A 20,469-nucleotide genomic window follows, 5' to 3' on the forward strand; every position below is an offset into this window, starting at 1 on the left:
GCTGCGTCATGTAGAGTGTTAGCAGTCCCTTATTGTCCACTGTGTCACAGGCTGCAGAGAAGGCCGTCAATGTGAGTCTGGAAATCTTACCTGTGTCCACAACTGTGAGGAAATCATCTTTTAATGCCACTAGAGCTGTGTCCTGGTGCAAACCCTTATTGTGAGCGGTCCAGGAGGTTGGCTGATATCACGCATTGTTGGAGTTTAGTGGTTTCTACTTTCTCAGTGATTATGCCCAGGAATGAGGGGTTGCAGATGTGACGGTAGTTAGGGAGATCTTCAGGGTCACGCATCGGCTACTTGAGGATTGGTGAACTATTGAATTTTTCAAGGAGTTTGGTTGGTGTGCTTCTCAGAAGGAGGCACTGACTGTTCCCATTCACTTTTACCAGCCAGGAGGAACATGGATCTTTCACAGTTGTGGCTCTAATATTTTTCAGGGCTTCTTGAGCTTTGGCATGGGTGATGGGACGCAAGGGTTCATTCTGGAGTCTGTCTTGGCTTGCGACATACAGAGTATCCTCTGGGGATTAGCTGTGCCAGGGTAGGATCGGAGGTTGCATTGAGCCATGTCCCAGTGGTATAAGCAAAGCCAGGTGTTTCATCCAAAAGGAGATCAGGGATGGTGCTGGTTTTCTTGATGACTGACCTTGCATTTGGCAGCAGGAGCTTCAAGTTATTTTTTTTCTCCTCCATTGAACAATGTTATTGATCAAGAATTTGGCTTTAGGTGCCTAGGATGTATCCTAGTGGGTGGTGTTCTAAGGAGTTGTTTCCTCAACCCAGTGACAGTGAGGGCTTGGGAAGGAGTGGGGTAATGGGGTTCGAGGCCCTTTCAGGGGCTGGTTTTCCATGTCTCCACATCCCTAGAGTCTGGCCGTGTTGTGCTGTAGTCCAGAAGATTTGCATTATGGTCCTTAAACAGGCACCATAGACAAAGGATGGTGGTGTACTGCTGGGTTGTGGTGGGAAGGGAGGCATTTTACCCTCTTCTTTGTCATCACCACTTCCCATTTCTGGACAAGCTGCTGTTGTGGGGAGGATATGGAGCTGAGAGGGTTTGGTGCCAGTAGGGGACTGGGTAGCCAACAAGGTGGAAACAAGCCCTTTCAATTCTCTAGATGCTGGGGGAGGGAGAGAGTGAGACACAGAATCAGACAACAAAATAAAAAAATCTAGTAAAATTGTGAAGATGTTTGTAAAGGCTCCCAGCTCAGCTTGTGGCCATCGCAGAGCCCCCATTCTGCTAGAGTAGATCTAACTCTGTATCAAACCTAATCTTGACCAATAATGAGGAGTTCACAGAACTGAAATTAGTGGTTGTTTAGGTGCACGTGGTCATGACTTGATTACGTTTGTTGTGTGTAAATAGAATAACATCCAAACCAGTAATATATGGTGCTATAAAGGGTCAAATCCACAAAGCTGAAAACAATTTGAGCCAAATCAGCTTGGAGAAAGAATTTAAGCAGAAAAATGTGAATGATAATTGGGAACTATTGAAGAATATTTTACTAGATGTCACAAGTGAGATAGAAAGTTAAAAAATCAGCCTGGCTTAGAGGGGAAGTGAAAGCTGCTATAAATATATATAAAACAATTGGTAAAAAAGGGGAAGTTGATTTAATGAATACAAATTAGAAACTAGGAATTGTAGAAAATTAATAAGGGAAGCAAGAGGACACAAGGTGAAATGTATGGCCAGCAGAATTAAGGACAATAAGGAGTTTAAGTATATTAGGAGGGAAAAGAATCCTATTAATAATATTGGTTCATTACTAGATGGAAATGGTAAAATTGTCAGTAATAATGCAGGAAAAAATATATATTCTACATTTGGTAAAAAGCCAGGTGATATATTCCTATCATACGATATTGATGAAATACTTTCCATTCCAACAGTAACTCAGGAGCAGCAGCCACTGAAGTTAGACATTTTAAAATCCTCCAGTTTGCATACCTTGCATCCAAGGGTTTTGAAAGAGCCGACGAGGAAGCTCTCAGACCATTAATACTCATTTTCAAACAGTCTTGGAGCACTGGGGAAGTTCCAAAGGACTAGAAGGCAGCTAATGTTGTGCCAATATTTAAAAAGGGTAAACAGGCTGACCTGGGTAATTACAGGCCTGTCAGCCTGATATTGATCCCAGGCAAAATAATGGAATGGCTGCTATGGGACTTGATTAATAAAGAATTAAAGGGGAGGGTAATATTGAATGCCAGTCAACATAGGTTTATGGGTTTTATCTTTTTTTGATGGGAGCGTAAGTTTGGTTGCTAAAGGTAATAGTGTTGACGTAATATACATAGACTTCTGCATGGCATTTGACTTGGGACTGCATAACATTTTGATTCAGGAACTAGAACACATCAACACACCACCCATTAATGGATTAAAAGCTGGCTAACTGATGGGGCTCAAAGTGTAATTGTAAAGGGAAAATCATACCAAGCAGTTGTGTCTGTAGTGGGGTTCCGCAGGGATCAGTTCTTGGCCATGCTCCATTTAGCATTCCAATGACCTGGAAGAAGACATAAAATCACTACTGGTAAAGTTTGCAGGTAACACAAAGGTCGGGAGGTGGTAAATAATGAAGAGGGCAGGTCATTGATACAGAGCGATCTGGGTGTAAGCAAACAATACATGTTTCAATATAGCCAAATGTAAGGTCATATATCTAGGAACAAAGAATGCAGGCCATGCTTACAGAATGAAACACACTATCCTGGGAAGCAGTGGCTCTGAAAAAGATTTGGGTGTCGTGGGGGATAATCAGCTGAACACGAGCTCCCAGTGTGATGCTGTGACTAAAGAGGCTAACGCAGTCCTTGGATGCATAAACAGGGAACATTGAGTAGAAGGAGAGAAGTTATATTCTCTATTTGTTTGGTACTGGTGCGATCACTGCTGGAATACTGGGTCCAGTTGTGTTCCCAAATCGAGAGGGATGTTCAAAAATTGGAGAGGACTCAGAGAAGACCCATGAGAATGATTAAAGGATTGGAGAACACTTTACAGCGAGAGACTTACAGAACTCAGCCTGCTTAGCTTGTGAAAGAGAAGGTTAAGGAGTGACTTGATCAGTCTATAAGTAACTACAAGGGGAACAAAATTTTGGTAATTGAGGGCTCTTCAGTCTAGTAGACAAACAAGATCCAGTGGCTGGAAGCTGAAACTAGACAAATTCAGACTAGAAATGAGCAAATTTTTAACAGTGAAAGAAATTAACCACTGGCACAACTTAGCAGGAGTGGTGGTGGATTCTCCAACTCTGGATGTTTTTTTGAAAAGCTCTGCTTTAGTCCTACCACAGCTATGGGATTTGAAGCAGGAATTAATTCAGGAAAGTCCTATGACCAATGTTATGCATGAGGTCAGACTAGATACAATCTGGCCTTAAAATCTATGCCTTCAGAGACAGCAAACGACAATAGGAATAGTATATTTGACTTGTATGTGCCCATGTCCGTGTTGTCTGGACATCATAGATAGCTGCAGCATCCTGTTAACTTAAATGTCACACAGTGGGCATCACAAACAGCCCTTCTCAATGTACTCCTCCCATGCCGCCAGACAACTGTAAATGAACTAGCAATTGTGCACAGCTTAGTGTCCAAAAAGGTGTCTTGCGCCAGGATGCGAGGGTCACTAAATTTGGGGTATTGCATATCATCAGGAGGAGCAAGTTTCACAGTTGGGGAGCCTCCCTGGAAACGTCTCATGGCCAGTGAGAACATCTGGGCTTGTTGGTAAATGGGCCTTGGCTGTTCCCAGGCATCATGCTGCTCTTTAGGGAGATAGGGTCCAAGAGAAGGTGAGTCACATGGGGCACTATAGTTTGAGCCAGCATAGTTCACAGAGCACAGGTGTAATATGCTCTCACTACCCACTCTGGGAAACAGGTGGGCTGCTACATTCTGGACTATGCTGAACATGGGCTTTAAGGGTAGCCCCAAGTAGAGCATATTTTAGCAGAGCGGCATGGAAATGGCAAAGGCATGGATGACCGTGGTGAGGGGTCAGTATCCTCATGGAATGGCTCCTGCCTCCTGGCTACCTGCGGGTGACCAACAGTAGAATAAACCTCCTCAAAACCCAATAGTATAGGTGGCTCCAAAAGTACAGAGAGAGCTTGATTTGGTTCCTCGAGCTGGTGCGATGTGTGCTGAGAAGTCAGGTGCAGTCGCAGCGTGGCTTCAGCACGCTACTTGAAGTCCCCTTTTTGCCTTTCATCCCATGTTTCTCCATCTTTTCGAGATCGTCATCAGTAGAAGCCAGGGCAACAGCCAGTAGATTAGCATGCAGCTCCACACACCTTTCTTCCTTCCAAACTAAGGAGTGTTCATTTCTTCCAGTTCAATCGTAGCATACCAGCCGGCGGGCGACAACAGCCACACGTTCGATGTCACAGCAATGTTTAAGTCCATTGGCATCTTCCTTGGGATATTCAGTGGCTCTTTTGCAATGGGAGCTGCTACTGGAGTGGTCACAGCTTTAATATCCTTTTCATTGGTATTTCAGAAAGCGTATTCCATGCTATTAGAATGTGTTTCATCTAATCATAAGCGTTTATGATTTTCTGTTCTAGTTTAATGAAAGCTACTAAAGTTGTGGGATCAGAGGGAAGCCGTGTAATGTTACCCATTGTACAGAACATGGTCTGATTTCCTTGCAGTGCACAGTTTCTTTCTGCATCACAAACATTATATCATTGGGACAGTTAATATAGACCACTTCATTTTATTTGAAGGCGATTTCAGATACTACCCATTGTTCATAAGTTGCAGCTTAGTTTATCTAAGTCCTGCACTTGTTAGATAGCTCTACAAAAGGTATATTGGGAGTTAAATTCAGTGTGACTTCTTGTGTGAGTCAGGCAAGCAGGATCTGGCCTGATATATATACAGTAACTCCTCACTTGAAGTCGTCCTGGTTAACGTTGCGTTGCTGATCAGTTAGGGAAGATGCTCGTTTAAAGTTGCGCAATGCTCCCTTATAACGTTGTTTGGCAGCCGCCTGCTTTGTCCACTGCTTGCAGGAAGAGCAGCCCGTTGGAACTAGCTGGTGGGGGATTGGAACCAGGGTGGACCAGCAGCCCTCTATCAGCTCCCCACGCCCCTAAAATTCACTTTGACAGAAGAGCATGCTTAATTTTGCTTATTCTGATTTCTCTGCATACACAGTACTTCAGCACTCAAAATAACATTTGTCCCTTTAGACTAAAAATAATCAGTTGTGCAATACTGTACATATATAGTCTTTTGTCTGATGAAAAACATTTCCCTGGAGCCTAACACCCCCCCCCCCCATTTACATTAATTCTTATGGGGAAATTGGATTCGCTTAACATCATTTTGCTTAAAGTTGCATTTTTCAGGAACATAACTACAGTGTTAAGCGAGGAGTTACTCTGTACCTGGCACAATCAACATTTTAAAGGGAAGATAAATACTTCTGTAGTGATTTTAGGTACACCTGAAATATGAATGCCCATGTATATTACCAAATTGGGGACAGTAATTCATCAAGAAAGTTTTCTGTAATTCTTTAAATCAAAAGTTTACATTACATCTCAATTCTTGGATTATGTGAAGTTAATTGCCATAGGACTGATCCAACAGTTATTAAAGTCAATAAATATACTCCCACCCTAACTCAGTGTAAAAAAAAAAAAAAAAAAAAGGGCTTATCACCATGTCCTTACTCTGCCTCTGTCCTGCTGTTAGTATGGGCTCTCTCTGCCTCTCACCTTGCTGTTTGCAGGAAATTTGTCTTGATAGGTTTGGGCTCTACCATAATATAAATGTCTGATACTCAGAAAATAAGTTATAGCGTGAGTCTTCCTGTTTATTTGTTGTATGTAGTGTAGCTACAATCTGCTGTGTTAATATATTGTCCTTAACAGTCTGCAACGTCACCAAGTTTACCAAACTCCGTGAGTTCCCCTTGCTGGAAACTGGTTTGTTTTTCTTGATGTCTTGGAGCACATTCTTGCTGGCTGAAGCATGTGGTTTCACAGGTAAGATACAGCGTGTTAGCTGCTGCAAATGGGTAGGAGAGCTAGGGATTCGTATAGCTGAGAGACACATTAACACATATGTGTTGAACTACTAAATGGCTTCCCTATGCTCAAATGTATTTATTGCAGCCAATAATCTCACTCAGCATCAAGTAACTTACATTACAACACAAAACGTATCATGTAGCCTAAAGGGAAAAAAATCTAGTGATTCACTTCCCCTCACCCCCCCACCAACTGCCCCAAATTTAAATTGTGTACATTTCATGAGTCTCTTGGGAGAGAAGACTAGAAGAAAGGAATGCAAAAGTTATAATTATTTCAATATTTTAGTGTTGCATAAAAATCAGGAAATATAAATAAGTAACTCTTGTTTCCCATTTTACGTACAAAAGTTTGACTGTGGCGTTCTGATCCCCAGGTGTGGTTGCAGTATTGTTCTGTGGAATCACCCAGGCCCATTATACCTATAACAACTTGTCTACAGAGTCTCAGCATAGAACTAAACAGGTAAGAACTGTTCAACCTCTGTGAATATCAAATTCACTTTTCTCTCTCCTTTGCAAGAGCTAGTTGGGTTTTCTGAATATGCCTGGCTTTTATTAAAAATCACTTTTGTGGACATATTTTACAGGCAGGAGAGCACCTTTGTCTTATTGCAAGATAACTAACTACGTTTATTTTTTCTTTAGTTGTTTGAGCTTCTGAATTTCTTGGCAGAAAATTTCATCTTCTCCTACATGGGACTCACATTGTTCACCTTCCAGAATCACGACTTCAACCCTACTTTTATAGTGGGAGCCTTTGTATCCTTTGGAGCAACCTAGTTTAGTGGGCATTTCAGGCAGGAGTAGGTCAGGGTGTAGTAGGGAGCATTTGATGCACAGTAACATGGTTTACACAGCCAGTTGGTGCATAGTGCGTGAGTGTGCTGTAGATATACACCGCAGCTTACTGCACACTACCTGTCTGTATAGACAAGCCCTTATGCATTTTTGTCTCGGTTGATGATTTTTATAGATGTCAATTTCTGCTTTTGCCAAGCTTTTATGTCTGTTACTTGAGTCCATGTCAGTGGATATTATAACCACCTCAGCCTGAAACTCTGCATTGAATTGTAAATGTGCTGTTGAGGAACTAAGGGTTCTCACGTGTTCCTGTGGTACTAAATAAAACTGTAGTGGTTTTGCAAGATGGAACGCTTCCTGTAGAAAAAGCCATTTACATCCGACGTTCTCTGTTGATCAGGATCGACTGTTAAGTTTGGCTAATATCTGAAAAATTCCTCTCAAATCAGCAGCATGAAAGCGTGAGCTGGTGCCTACAAATAATGCACTAAAGGCTTTGCTGTTCTGCATGTGCTTGTGCTAATGCAGACCGGGGGCTTGTCCTCAGACAAATAAAAGGGAATCTGGATGTCTCAGAACAAAGAGTGAGGGTTGTGAGGCGTTCAGTTTGGGATTGTTGGGAAACCAGGACAGCCTTGTAAAATTGTCTTCTCCCGTTTGCCTGGGTTGAGTCACTTGCTTTGGATGGATGAGTAAAATATCATGAGCTTTTTCTTTGTCAGGATTGGAGAAGAGATATTGTGGCGGGTGTGGTAAATGGTCGTGATTTTTTGCAAGGTTGTGCCAAGTGCCAAGGGGATGGAGAGCAAAGAAGTCCTGCCTGGGGAAATAGACAAGAGGAGTATATTGCGCTTCTGCAGTGGAAACTGGCTTAGGGAATGGGGACGTTCATGAGCACTATGATGAAAATGTATCTCATGCAATTCATGACATTCGGGAAAGAAAATAAAAGCGGGAATGGTTTTTGCATGTTATTGTAGGCAGAACTGGAACCTGGCTACAAGGTTATTGTTACCGTGGGGGGCGTCAGTATTAAAAGGTACAGTTTAAAAGGGAAAGGCAAAAATGTGAAGGGGTTGGATCTCCAAGGCTGTGAAAACGGTGTGAGAATATTCCCTGCTGGCTGGACTCTTACAGCTTTCATTTCACAGGATAATCTGTAGGGACTGGCCCTTCCCTAGAGCATGTGTCCTTCAAACTCCAGCAAAGTTTGGAAATCTGGTACCCTTGGGAGAGTGACTTGAGCAGAAGGATGGACGTAGTCGGGATACCTTGAACTCCAGAACGGTCCCTGAGGTTGATAAAGTTGCTGTAAACTGTTGCTAGTTGACACATATGCAGCTAATAGTTTTTGAGGTTGAACAAGAGCTGGAGGGGAGGGTATGGAATGGAGAACTAGTGATTTTTTTTTTTCTTTTTCCTCTTCCCTGCTATGTAATTTGCACTGTATTCTTTGTCTCATTTCTTTTGTTTATACTGGTCTCTTTATGAAGATCTTGAACTGCAGTCCTGGATTCTGCTTAGATAAGATTGTAGTTTGCCCCGAACCAGGATATCGGAGCACCTGAAGCAGGGTTACTATCCATTAATTGCAATGGACGGGACACTTTTCAAGTTTCTTAAGAATCCTGGTATACAGTAGAAATTGACTTTGAATGCAGATGTAGGGTATATTGGGAAATGAACTGAAGAAAAAATGTCCTTAACGTGTGTACAAATGTAGCTTGCCATCTTCCTGGGAAGAGCTGCTAATATTTATCCCCTGTCCTTTTTACTTAATCTGGGGAGAAGAAACAAGATTGGAACAAATCTCCAGCACATGATGATGTTTGCCGGTACGTTACCCCAGTCCCTGTGTCTCTTCCCTGCCACTCCCTCTCATGAATGCACGAGTAACCACCCTGTGTCAACAGCCTGAAACATTCTTCCTCCAACTTTAAACTCAGCTGGGCTATGTGTGAAACCAGGGCCGCACGTCAGATATCCACATCCTAACTAGTTAATATAAATGTATCAGTTTTGAGTACAGTTCTTCTCTGACATACAAAATGGCGTAGTGCTTAAGGGGCCAGGATACATTCTCAGCTCTGCCATGATCAGCTGTGACCTCGGGCAAAACACTTGACCTCTCACTGCTTGTTTTCCTCATCTTTAAAATGGGGATTGTAATGCCAGCTTCACTCAACTCATCAGGGCACTTTGAGCTCTCCAGTGGCAGGTGCTCTGGAAATGCAAAGGATGATGAGAACTTGATTGCAGCCAAGAGTAACCTGGCAGGCAGAATGGGTGCGGTTAGTCTAGGGAGAGGATTGTAGGATGCCAAGGGTACACATCTTAGATTAAATAAGCCCCTGTTTGGGGCTTATAGAAACTTGGAGATGGACAGTGGGAACCAGCATGGGCTGCAGATTTCATGAGGCTACTGGAGTTCACCACTTTGCCTTTCCTCTCAGGATTGCGAGGCGCCATGGCTTTTGCCTTGGCTATTCGAGACACTGCCACTTACGCTAGACAGATGATGTTCAGCACAACACTCCTCATTGTGTTTTTCACCGTCTGGGTTTTTGGCGGTGGCACTACAGCCATGTTATCTTGCTTGCATATCAGGTGAGTGAGCCCTTTGTCCCCCATCCTTTCTTTTCCTAGAATGCAGTGATCCCCCTGGAATCCGGTGCAGTATTGTAGCAGGACTCAGTATTATTTGGTTCCTTCCAAGGTGCAAGTCTCTGTGATTTCCCCACTCTGGAATCTCACAATTGGGTCTTAAAACTGAAACAGTTGTCATTTCTAATCGCCTTATCCCATTATGGCAGTCTGACATCTGTTTCCATGGAGGCAGCCACCTTCAGCGGTGTACTTTAAGCTGTCTGAGACTCAGCAGTAAGTGCTGCTTAAGCATTGGGGTCCTATAGCCCGTAGGAGTTTTTCACAGGTGTGGATGATGGGGAGATCAAAGAAACTCATCTCCTTTTGTTCCTCTCTACCACTGTTCTCCCAAACATGCAGAGCACGCTTCACCCTTCCCTTCCAGTGCTCCTCTGCTGAGTCCCACCCCTTGTGAGAGCAAAAAACAGACGAGGTACATTGGACAACTTTTTCTAGCATCATATTCATAGTTATTGGCACCCCCACGTAGTCCTGTGTGTTGTAACCATGGCCTCCGAATGCATTTACTTTTACTTATGCAGCGCTGTTAGCACACTTGTGGGGAGAGAGGGCTGGATTTTGAATATTGCGAGTGAGGTGCGTGAGCATGCTCTGGAACCATGCTCAGTACAGGCACATCAGACCACTTTCCTCACACAGCGCTGGCAGTTCAGGAAAACATTTAAGTACATGGCACACCTATATAGTCGTCAGTGGGACTTAAGCATGTGCTTAAAATTAAGCAGGTGATTTAAGTGCTGTTCTGAATAGGAACATCGATGGACGTCAACCTTGAGCTGCCACGATTGGTGCTAATCCAGGCCTGGGGGCGTGGCTGAACAGTGTGTGCAAACTGGAAATTCTGAGACAGGCTTGTGCTGCGTATCAATATTTGTCCATTATGGGCAATCTCTCCCATGTGAGTGGAGCCAAATCTGACCCTACCCCTCTGATAAGAAAAGCTGATGAATGTACTTAACCTGCTATGAATCCAAACCTAAAAGAGAGCTCCTCTAAAGACTGTCACGCATGGCTGTGGGTTTGTTTGTGTTCGTGCTAACCATTTCCTTGTGTTCTCCTCCACAGGGTCGGTGTGGATTCGGATCAAGAACACTTGGTAAATATTGTTCCTTAACTGCTTCCACATGAACCTTTATCTAGGGACTTGCACCACATGTCTGGTGGCAGAAGGTTACATAGAACCATGTGAGTGGTTTACGTGTACATCCAAGTGCTCTTTCTCTCTTCCACTCCAGCCCTGGGGTAGGTGGAGGCTTTTAGTTCCATTAGGTGAAAATATGAAAGAAGGGACACGTCTAAGATAACTAAACCCGAAAGAAGGTAGTGGGAAAAGCATCACAACACTCTGTATATTGTCACTTCCATCTGTTCCCTGGTACAGTCCCTCTCTCCCTTGCTGTAAAAAAGCTTTTCTAAACATAAGCATTGGAGCCAAAAAACCTCTACACATTTTATTTTGAATTTCAAGACATGCTATATATAGAGTGCCCTAAAGTTGGAGTGTGACTGGGTTTTAAGACCAGAACCCTAATTTTCCTGCTACTGAGGTGTTTGATCTTTAATAATACTTAAACCCTTCCTCTTCTTTATTCCAACATGTAACACTTTACAGCAGTTTCCTTTGATGATACCTTCTTTTCTGTGTCTGCCGTGCTATTCTTACCCCTCGGGTTGTCACACACTATTGTTTGTTCACACCTCTGTTGCCTTACTGCATTTGTTTATTTTGTAAAACAGGAAATACTTACAGCTCTAAGATGAAGACTCATGCAATGCCCCATCAGAATTATTAAAGTGGGTGTGACACCTGCACTGTTAGGGCCTGAGCTGCTCTGTATTTGGAGTTCTCACTGAAATCACTGGGGTTCTGCTTGCGAGGATCCCATGCACAACACCTGCAGGGGGGTATTCTGCTCTCTGTGATTACTAAGATACCGTTAGGAGGAGCCCAGACCCATCAGTCTGCAAGCCAAACTTCTATGAAATATTTGATTGAAGAAAAATATTGTTGTTCAAATGGCAAAAACAGTGAATCCATGTGAAGCATCTGCATATAAAAATCTCTTCTTTAAGAAATGATGTCATTTGAGTAGCAAACACTGCAGTGGATCAGACATTTTCTTTGTTCAGCTTCTTGATTTTTCAAAAGTAGCACACTGCACTGGTGGGCATTAAAAAACATAGCTTCTGCCCCAACAAGTTGGCTCTGTTATAGGGACAAATAACATTAGACAAGGGAAGTCATAGAATATCAGCGTTGGAAGGGACCTCAGGAGGTCATCTAGTCCAACCTCCTGCTCAAAGCAGGACCAATCCCCAGACAGATTTTTGCCCCAAACCCCTAAATGGCCCCCTCAAGGATTGAACTCTCAATCCTGGGTTTAGCAGGCCAATGCTCAAACCACTGAGCTAAGCTATCCCACCCCCACTTCCACTTCTACTTCTACTTCTATTGGGCATGATGTGTAATTCCACTTTAAACTGTCGCAGGAGTGAGGGTTTGCGCTGGAAAGGTGGTAGAAGGAAGTGGTTTCTGAGGTTGAGCCGTACTAACATTTCTATTGCAAAGATTTTTTGGCTGGTCACATGGTACCAGCTGCACCTTCTTATTTCTGCTTGCTATACTGTGTTAAAAGAAGCTTCAGATGAAATACCTCACTAGTATTAATTGCCATGTAAGCAATTGCTGAAGGCACCATAAGGATGTTACACTATTGCCAAAAGAAGAAGATGTGTGTGTTAGCACCTTAATTCATTATTCTCTATGAAAAAGCTGGAGAACCCCTCTTCCTCGACTTACACATATCATCAGAACAATGGGGTTTCATGCCGATCCTGTTCCTAGAGAAAGAGAATTGCATTGTGCAGTCATCGTTTAACTTATGACTCTTGTTGCAGGGTGTCCCGGAAAGTGAAAGGAGGAGTACAAAAGCGGAAAGTGCCTGGCTGTTCAGGCTGTGGTACAACTTCGATCACAAGTATCCTTAATGGAAATAAGAACACATAAGAGCCCAAAATCTGGCCCATCTGAGTAACCCTGTTAACTCAGCACATGCTTTGACCCCTGGGAGCGGAGTAGCCAGCGTTAACTGATCCATTGTTCTTCTTTACTTCTTATAATGTCTGCACCTGTGAGAATTTATCCAACTCTTACCACCCACGGTTTTATATGACTGGCTCGGCTCAAAGCCAGGCTCACAATAAGGATCACGATATGGAATTATTTAAGTTCCGTGTGTGTGTGGTTCTTGTGGCAAGAGTCCAGTAATAAGTTCTGAGGCTTTTCTCAGCCCTTTCCTGTCCTGTGAAAACATTCTGAATTTTTGCTGTGCCTGTCTCATTTGTCCTAATGCATTGCAATGAATTAATAGTGAAGTGATTTGCCAGGCTCTTACGAAAGGTGCTGTCTGCTGGAAAAGTGGTGGTGTTGCCCTTTCTAGAAAAGGGTGTTTAACTGGGACTGTGGTCTGGTATGTTCATTACGCTCGTTTCCCCTTTCATTTGGTTGCAATCGTGTTTCCTTGTGTCTTTCATTTGGATGCTCCCAAATATCTAGATTTCCTTTACAATTTATGTTTGGAACTGGTTGCTGTATTTTAGTTGAAGCACCATAGTCCTTGTAAAATGCTCTGTATTCTTTAATGCAGGCAGTGGGAAGAAGGGTTTTTTAAATAAAGAGGCGACATAAGCCTCTCGGAACCAAAATGGTTTCAACATTGAGCTTGTTCTGCTGAGCATTAGCAGGTCTCTGTGCTGCCTGTGCCAATAGCAGCTGCAGCGTTTTGTCGGGGGGAAAACCACTGACTAGCATGTAGGAGGGAAGTGAATGCATCATGCAGGGGCAAACAGCTGGGCGCACGCTCCAGCATGTGGATGCGGAACTAGATTTGGAATCCGGTCATGGTTTGAGTCTCTTCAACGCTTTTGCTAACCCAGTGATGGGATTTTCCAAAGTAACTTAGAAGCACAAGTCCCACTAAAAGTCATTGGAACTTATGCTCCTTCAGTCACAAGGGCACATCTTCATTAGGAAAAAAAGATGTGTTCTTACCTGACGTTAGCTAATGTGCAGGAACTGGCTCGAGAGGAAATCCTAGTGAAGTCAGGGCGGTTCGTAGTTCGCACATGAGTTAGGAGGCTGAGGTAAAGACTGGGAGAGCCCAGGGTTTGCCTTGGCCTGCTAACTTGTGTGCAAACTGCTAACCACCTTGTCTTCACTACTTTACCTCTTGTTAGTTCCATGCAGTAGCTAACACGAGAGAAGAATGCCCCTCCTTTCCTAGAGAAGACAATGCCTTAGGCACTCTTGAAAATCCCACCCAAAACCTTTGCTGTTTGCCCTTAAACACAGCCAGAAAATAGAAGATGAAGTGACATTTCGCCCTGAGACAGTCTGCCGGAGACGCTTGCCAAAGAACAGCGATAGTATGCACACAGCAAATAGCAGAATCAGCAGCCACGCAAAGGGTCTGGCATAGACTTGACCGACTTACCTCTGTTGCTTGATGCGGTGCTCTCAGCAGGGCTGCTTGATGCTGTGTTCTTTCTTGGCTCCCTAATCAACAGAAATGTTTAAATTTTGTGCCCTGTCTCAGCTTCGTATTTCTGCCCCATGGCATTGTGTGCTTTGATTTATAAATACAGCCTTGCTCCGTCTCTGCCTTAACACACCCCACAGCTATCTGAAGCCTCTGCTAACGCACAGTGGCCCTCCTCTCACAACGACACTGCCTAGTTGCTGCGGACCTGTTGCCAGATGCTTGACGAGTCCTCAGGCTTATGAAGTAAGTCTAGTACTAGTCTGCCAAATGTGTTCTTTCTACCCCAGTGTTGTGTGCATCGGATGTATTTATCTTTCTGTCCACTTTCTGGAGGATGTACGCTGATTCCTTAAGTCCAGTGTTTTGGGTTTTTTCATCTGTTATCTAAAGTTATAGAATATAGTAAAAGTATTCATCAGCTTTTTCACTTCAACAGTGTCTTGCCAACACATGGGTCACTGTTGGGAACTATCTTAAGACTCCTGCTCCGTGAAACAGCTGATGCTGGGAGCTTTATGGAAAGTCAGATGCTTAGTCTGGCAGATGAAGTACCTTCTTTGTGCATTTTGCCTTCACAGCTGAAAATAATTGGTCACAAAGTGACCGTGGCCTTGGAGGTGGTTGTGTCTTCCATACCACGCGGTGATCATGACATTTACCACAGTGGATGGATTGAATTAGAAACCAGAAAATAGCCAGTCAGGGTCAAACTGTTCATAGAATCTTGACACCAGCAGTTCTTAGTACCCATAATGCATCTGGTCATTTGTGAACTGTTGTACATGAGAGCCTCTTATGATGGACTCTGTCCCTACCAAGAGTTTAGTGAGAAGTGACAGCTCAGAAGAAACATTGACATGAAAGCCCTTCTTGTCCTCACTCGGTTAAGCTAATACCTTATGCCTGTGCCTTTGGATTGAGGAAGTCTTTGAGGGCACAACTTTGTGGTCAGAGATGTGAAGGAGAATCCATCACTGGATACTGCTTCTCGTCTGTTGTTGGTTGTTCTCAGACTTTGGCACCAATTCTAGCTGTATGTATAAGAAACCGATAAGCAAATAAAGTCTTGATTCTGTTTATCATTCAGAATCAAGAGCAGCTGAAGGATGATGATTCTGACCTTATTTTGAATGACGGAGACATCAGTTTGACATACGGGGATTCTACTGTGAACGCAGATTCTATCACCTCCGGTGGCACGTCGAGGAGGATTGTGGGAAACAGTTCTGAAGATGCTTTGGATCGGGAGTTGGCATTTGGGGACCATGAACTTGTAATACGGGGAACACGCCTGGTCCTTCCCATGGATGATTCCGAGCCTCCGTCGAGTTTGGTAGATAGTGCGAGACATGGCCCAGCGTAAGATTGACGTTGCTCGATTTAATTGACAATAATATCTGCATATGTGATCACGAAGAAATATGTACTACCTAAAATCTAATGCATGTCTCAGAATGTCTAAGCTGTATAAATATTATTTATATGGTGTCAGAAGAATATAAATATTCTCTACAAGATGGCTTGTGACGAGCAAGCTGCAGTTTCTTGAGTTGAAAACCATGCTGACTGCACTGTGTAGAAAGAAACTAGTTTTTAGCATAATAATCTTTTGCACATGGTGGACTTCTTTTCAAGTGGTGTGATGTATGGCCTTAGGTCCCAGCTAGGTAGGGAAAGTGGCTGATTTCTCTGCAGAATTCAGCTTGACACAGACCGAAATGACAAATGAAATGTTGCCTTTGCTTTGCCCTACCTAGAGTTGTTAGGGAGGTGTCAGCTAAAGATGTAAATTGCTTATTAGTCACATGATGACTGTTTTGGTCTCTCATATCTCTGATTGTCAAATACTCACATTATAATATTGGCAAAATCTCTGCTCAAAGATTGGCCAGATGGTCTAGCAGCCAGCCATACTCTGCACTGCTGTATTTGAATCTGAGCTGGGGTCCCCATTTATCCAGGCCAGGAGGAGCTGTAAGGCATCATTGACTCAGAATGCTTTGCTCCTGGGAAGGAAAGGGAACATTACGCTCGGAAGTGACTCGCCCACTCTACTAAGCCACTGTTTAGATAATGGGGAATCAGCAGAAGCCATTCTCAGCCTTCCTCCAGTCCAGGGTGGGTCACCATGATGTATGACTTTTCAGATTGGGGCCCAGAGCGTCAGTTTGTGTTTTGCTGTAGTATTTGAGGGAAAGAATTGATCACACACAAGCTGCATCAGGCTTACTGCACAGGCTTTGTAGTTGGTGAGTTTGCATTTCAGGTGTGGCTTAAACAGCTTTTCTAGAGATAAACACATTTTTAACAGGTGATTGAGTTCTGAATTTTGGGAAGGGGCCATGTCTCATGCGATTGAAGCTCTTTTACTAATTAGTCATTGAGGAAACTAAATAAATGTACAAGTCTACTGCAGTTCCATGCTATACCACGGAGTCACACCTATCCAAACAGGAAGTGTAAAGGTTGTAGATTGAAACTGTACATGCAGATTTCTTAAGAGGTATTTAGAAAATGAGGTGGTACTGAAAGGGAGTCGTCCGTACTCCTGTCTAGTTGAAATTGTTGCACTTTGTTTGATACACTGCATGCTAAGGAGTTACTATAATCTCCTCCCTGATTCATTGTCATGTCTCTTACTGTTTATAATAAATGTTTGTGAGTTTCCATGTTTTTACATTTTTCCAAGGAAGAGCACAGAACAATTTGCTATTTCACATTAGAGTACTGGGATTTATTCTTCAATGATGGGAATGGCTAAAGGTGCAGTGAAAATTTACGAAGCTGAGAACTCTTATTTCTTGCTTTCTCCAAGAAAAAAGTTCCAGCCTAGAACTTAACTGCGTATAATTTTAATTTATTTTTAGCCACACAATCAGCCAGTCCTTTCACAGTCACAAATACACACACTACTGATTTCAGAGTTAGCACTGACTCACTCTGTTAAAACAAGAACGCACTTCCTCAAGGTAGCGCGGGACCTGATCCTAAGAGATGTCTGAGCACTCCCAGTTCCAAGTGACTTTGCTTGGAATTGAGAGTACTCTACACCTCTCAGATCAGGACCTGAGACCTCATTACAGTTTTCTTGGGATGTTTACCCCCCACCACTGTTGTGGAGTGGGACATTCATGCAAAGGGGAGGAGAAACAAGGAAATATTTAGACTTTGACTGAGTGTATATTTATAGTTCAGAAAATAAAATTACCTTTTTTCATTTTCTCAGGTCTAAATAACATTGCCTTAAAATTACCGAAATGGAACTAATATTTTGCAGTTAAAATATCCCCAAGAATTTTTTTTTCCTTTTCAAGCAAAATGTACAGGTTTTTTCTGTAGGACTCCTCTAGAACTCTGTACATTCTGCGTTTACATTTTAGGAAATAAGAATCTTCATTGCACCCAGTAAATGGCAGTTTTAGCTGTTAACATACCCATTTGTTGTTTAGTGCTAGCCGGTTTGTTCCCTGCTATGCAGGGTTTCCATGCAGTGTGAATTTTATATTATGTCTGTATCTTAACTTCATGTGTTTAAAAAAAAAAAGAAAAGAAAAAAAAGTGAATGTGTTGATTTTTGGCTGCCGCACCATTATACAGCAAATATTTTTTTATTTTGCCTTTTTAAAAAGAGGTAGGTTAAATAACTACCTCCTATTTTTTCCTCTGTAAGCTGGGTGCCTGTGAATTCAATTTACAAAGATCCATGCTGATCCCATAGAATGTGGAAAACGCAGCTATTGTTGTTCAGATATGCCTCTGATAAGAGCGCATCATCTGATGTCTTCAGTTACTAGCTATTCAAAGCAATTTGAGATTGCTTCCCAATCTCTCCTCGGGCGGATCCACTGCTGTCAGAGCACTGGAGACCCCCAGCTTTGCCCACTTAGTAGTTTCAGTGGGGAAATACCCAATCACTCCGATCCCAGTCAGAATTCCTATAAAGGTACGTCTAGACTGCGGCTTCGAGGGTGCTTCCCAATGCAGGTAGACAAATGCACTAGCTCTGCTCAAGCTAACACGCTAAAATAGCAGTGTGGCTGTGATGGCTCCAGCTAGCTATCCCCGTCCAATTCTGCCCGACCCTTCAGTACTACCAGTTTGTGCCGGTGCAGCCACGCTACTATTTGTGGCGAGCTAGCATGTGTCTGTCTACCTGCGTGGGGAAGCACCCTCCCAGATGCTGCGTAGACATTCCTAAGCGACAATTCCTGAAACTTGTTTGCAGTGTCGTTATAGCTGTGTTGGTCCCGCTTATATGAGAGAGAGAGACAGTGGGTTAGGTAATATCTTTGATTGGACTAACTTCTCTTGGTGAAAGAGACAAGCTTTTGAGGCTACACAGGTCTCAAGAAGAGCTCCGCGTAAGCTCAGAAGCTTTTTTTTTCCACTAACAGAAGCTGGTCCAATCAAAGATATTACCTCACCCACTTTGCATTGAGTGTGCTGAAGTGTCCCTAGCAGCTAGGGCCTCATCTGGTACTTATTGGAAGCAGTGGCAAAAGCCTCACTGGTTTTGTCTAGCCTAGGACGAAAGGTGTGGTGTTAGAATGTGTTTGCACGCAGCCTTTATGTTTGGAATTGGTCGAGTTCAAAACTAGGCAATGCTCAACTTTTAAAACATGTTAGTAAGAAGGCGTTAGCTAATATACGCTACTGTCGCCCCTGAAATCCTACCCTAGACAAGGCCTTTGATTTTGGAGTTAGGGCCTGCATGCATTGCCTCTATAGCCTAAAACCCTGTGAGAAATCAAGACTCACCTGGCAATTCCAGGTATCATCACAAGGCCGGAATTAACTCCTATTAATTAACTGTTGTTAATGTGTTTCTCTCTCCAACTTTAATACATTAGCTACAATATTTGAATTGCCAACACATTACTACAGTCCTAGGCTTTTGATGTCAATTAACATTTTAATTGATTATTGAAGTACTTTAGAGAAATATTCTAGTGTGTATATTTTTGTGTGGTCAGAAATTATATTGTGCGTTAAACATAATATAAGGACTGCTTTAAAAATAAAAACGGAATGAGTGAATCAATCAAAGCTGAGATTCAAGAGTGAGTTTATAGAAACAGCTCAAACAAACAGTAAACTATTTCCTTTATCCTGTTGTAGTGGAGAATACAGAGGTCTTGATCTTCAGTGGTGTTGAGAACCTACAGTTTCCACTTACTGCAAAGGAAATGGTGAATGCTTAGCACCCCTGGCATTCAAGCCTGTAGATCTTTTGCCAAATATGTAAAACAGCCCCAGATACACAATTTTACAATGCTTTTATAAAGATTTAGAGATGTCACCCCTTGGGAATCCTCTCATCTGTAAATTGAATTGACTTGGGTTTTGCACATGAAAAAGCACTGTTGATCAAGTTTTGATTTCTTCTAGTATTGTTGAATTGTCCAGTAATGGCATTAACTTCAGTAGTTGTGGTGTTTGTGCAGTTGGCTTGTGATAGTTGATGATCATTATTGCACCTTTTGTTTACGCTGACTAAATTTTTTACTGTTGCATTGTACTGTGAAAGAAGGATCCTAGGCCTATAAAAAGTTCTTTTTTTCTTGAATAAGTCTGTAGTGTTTCTTTAATTCACAGGGAAATAAAAACCTATAACACATGTAACAGAGACATGACATTTTTGCATTGTTAAAAGAATTTTTCACAGCCATGTGATAAATGGATAAGTGATCAGCCACTGCTGCAAATCACTGACATTGCATAGCGTGTGGTTTCTTCCAATTAGAACTATTTTATTTGGAGCAGTAGGTTGGAATGTTAAAAGATGTTCACGACTTGACTGTCCCAACATCAATACAACTTTGGAGTGTGGAAGGTAAGCAGGGTGGGAAATGGCTGGTGATATTATTGCTTGTAATTCTTGCAGTAGCATCTTGGTCCACGACCAGGGCCCTTTGTGTTAGGTGCTGCACAAACCCAGAACAAAAAGACCATCTTTGCCTGGAAGAGTTGACAATCTTTGTCTAAGATCAGAGGCAGTAGGTGAATACCACAGACAACACAAGGGAACAATGGGACAATACTGGTCATATGGTAAGTGGCCATTGTAACACTCAGAAACAGCTGGAAGTTGTAGTGGGGTTGTCATTAGGTAGTATCTCTGTAGACTGCCCTGAATCAATCAGGGTCCTACCGTATAGTTAGGGGTCATGGTGCTGCTGGAGGTGTTGCTGTAGGAGACAACATAAAACAAAGGGGCTGACCACCTGTGGGTTCTGAAGACCCCACTCAGATGTTAGCCCCTGGATCCTGGTTGAATTCTAATTACATTCTGCTCACCCAGATTTGCCCCTTGCACCTGCATTTTGATACCACGCTCCTCTCTCACTTCGTGTCCTACCTGGTTTTGTGGAGCCATGTGCTGTTGGAGCAGCC

At 42.8% G+C, this 20,469-nt stretch overlaps 1 protein-coding gene across 1 annotated transcript in view; it reads left to right on the forward strand.

The window, feature by feature from the left end:
- Positions 1-19,698, forward strand: part of SLC9A6 (solute carrier family 9 member A6) — a 40,613-nt gene extending 20,915 nt beyond the window's left edge. The window contains exons 7-16 of the mRNA XM_054040924.1: positions 4,357-4,498; positions 5,915-6,020; positions 6,442-6,530; positions 6,713-6,826; positions 8,592-8,703; positions 9,322-9,475; positions 10,601-10,631; positions 12,434-12,513; positions 14,214-14,319; positions 15,164-19,698. Coding sequence (XP_053896899.1) covers positions 4,357-4,498; positions 5,915-6,020; positions 6,442-6,530; positions 6,713-6,826; positions 8,592-8,703; positions 9,322-9,475; positions 10,601-10,631; positions 12,434-12,513; positions 14,214-14,319; positions 15,164-15,439 — 1,210 coding nt within the window. The 3' untranslated portion in view covers positions 15,440-19,698. The remainder of the gene's footprint in view (positions 1-4,356; positions 4,499-5,914; positions 6,021-6,441; positions 6,531-6,712; positions 6,827-8,591; positions 8,704-9,321; positions 9,476-10,600; positions 10,632-12,433; positions 12,514-14,213; positions 14,320-15,163) is intronic.
- The last annotated feature ends 771 nt before the right edge of the window (positions 19,699-20,469 follow it).

This window comes from Malaclemys terrapin, chromosome 9 (assembly GCF_027887155.1).
Source record: "Malaclemys terrapin pileata isolate rMalTer1 chromosome 9, rMalTer1.hap1, whole genome shotgun sequence".
Lineage (NCBI taxonomy): Eukaryota > Metazoa > Chordata > Testudines > Emydidae > Malaclemys > Malaclemys terrapin.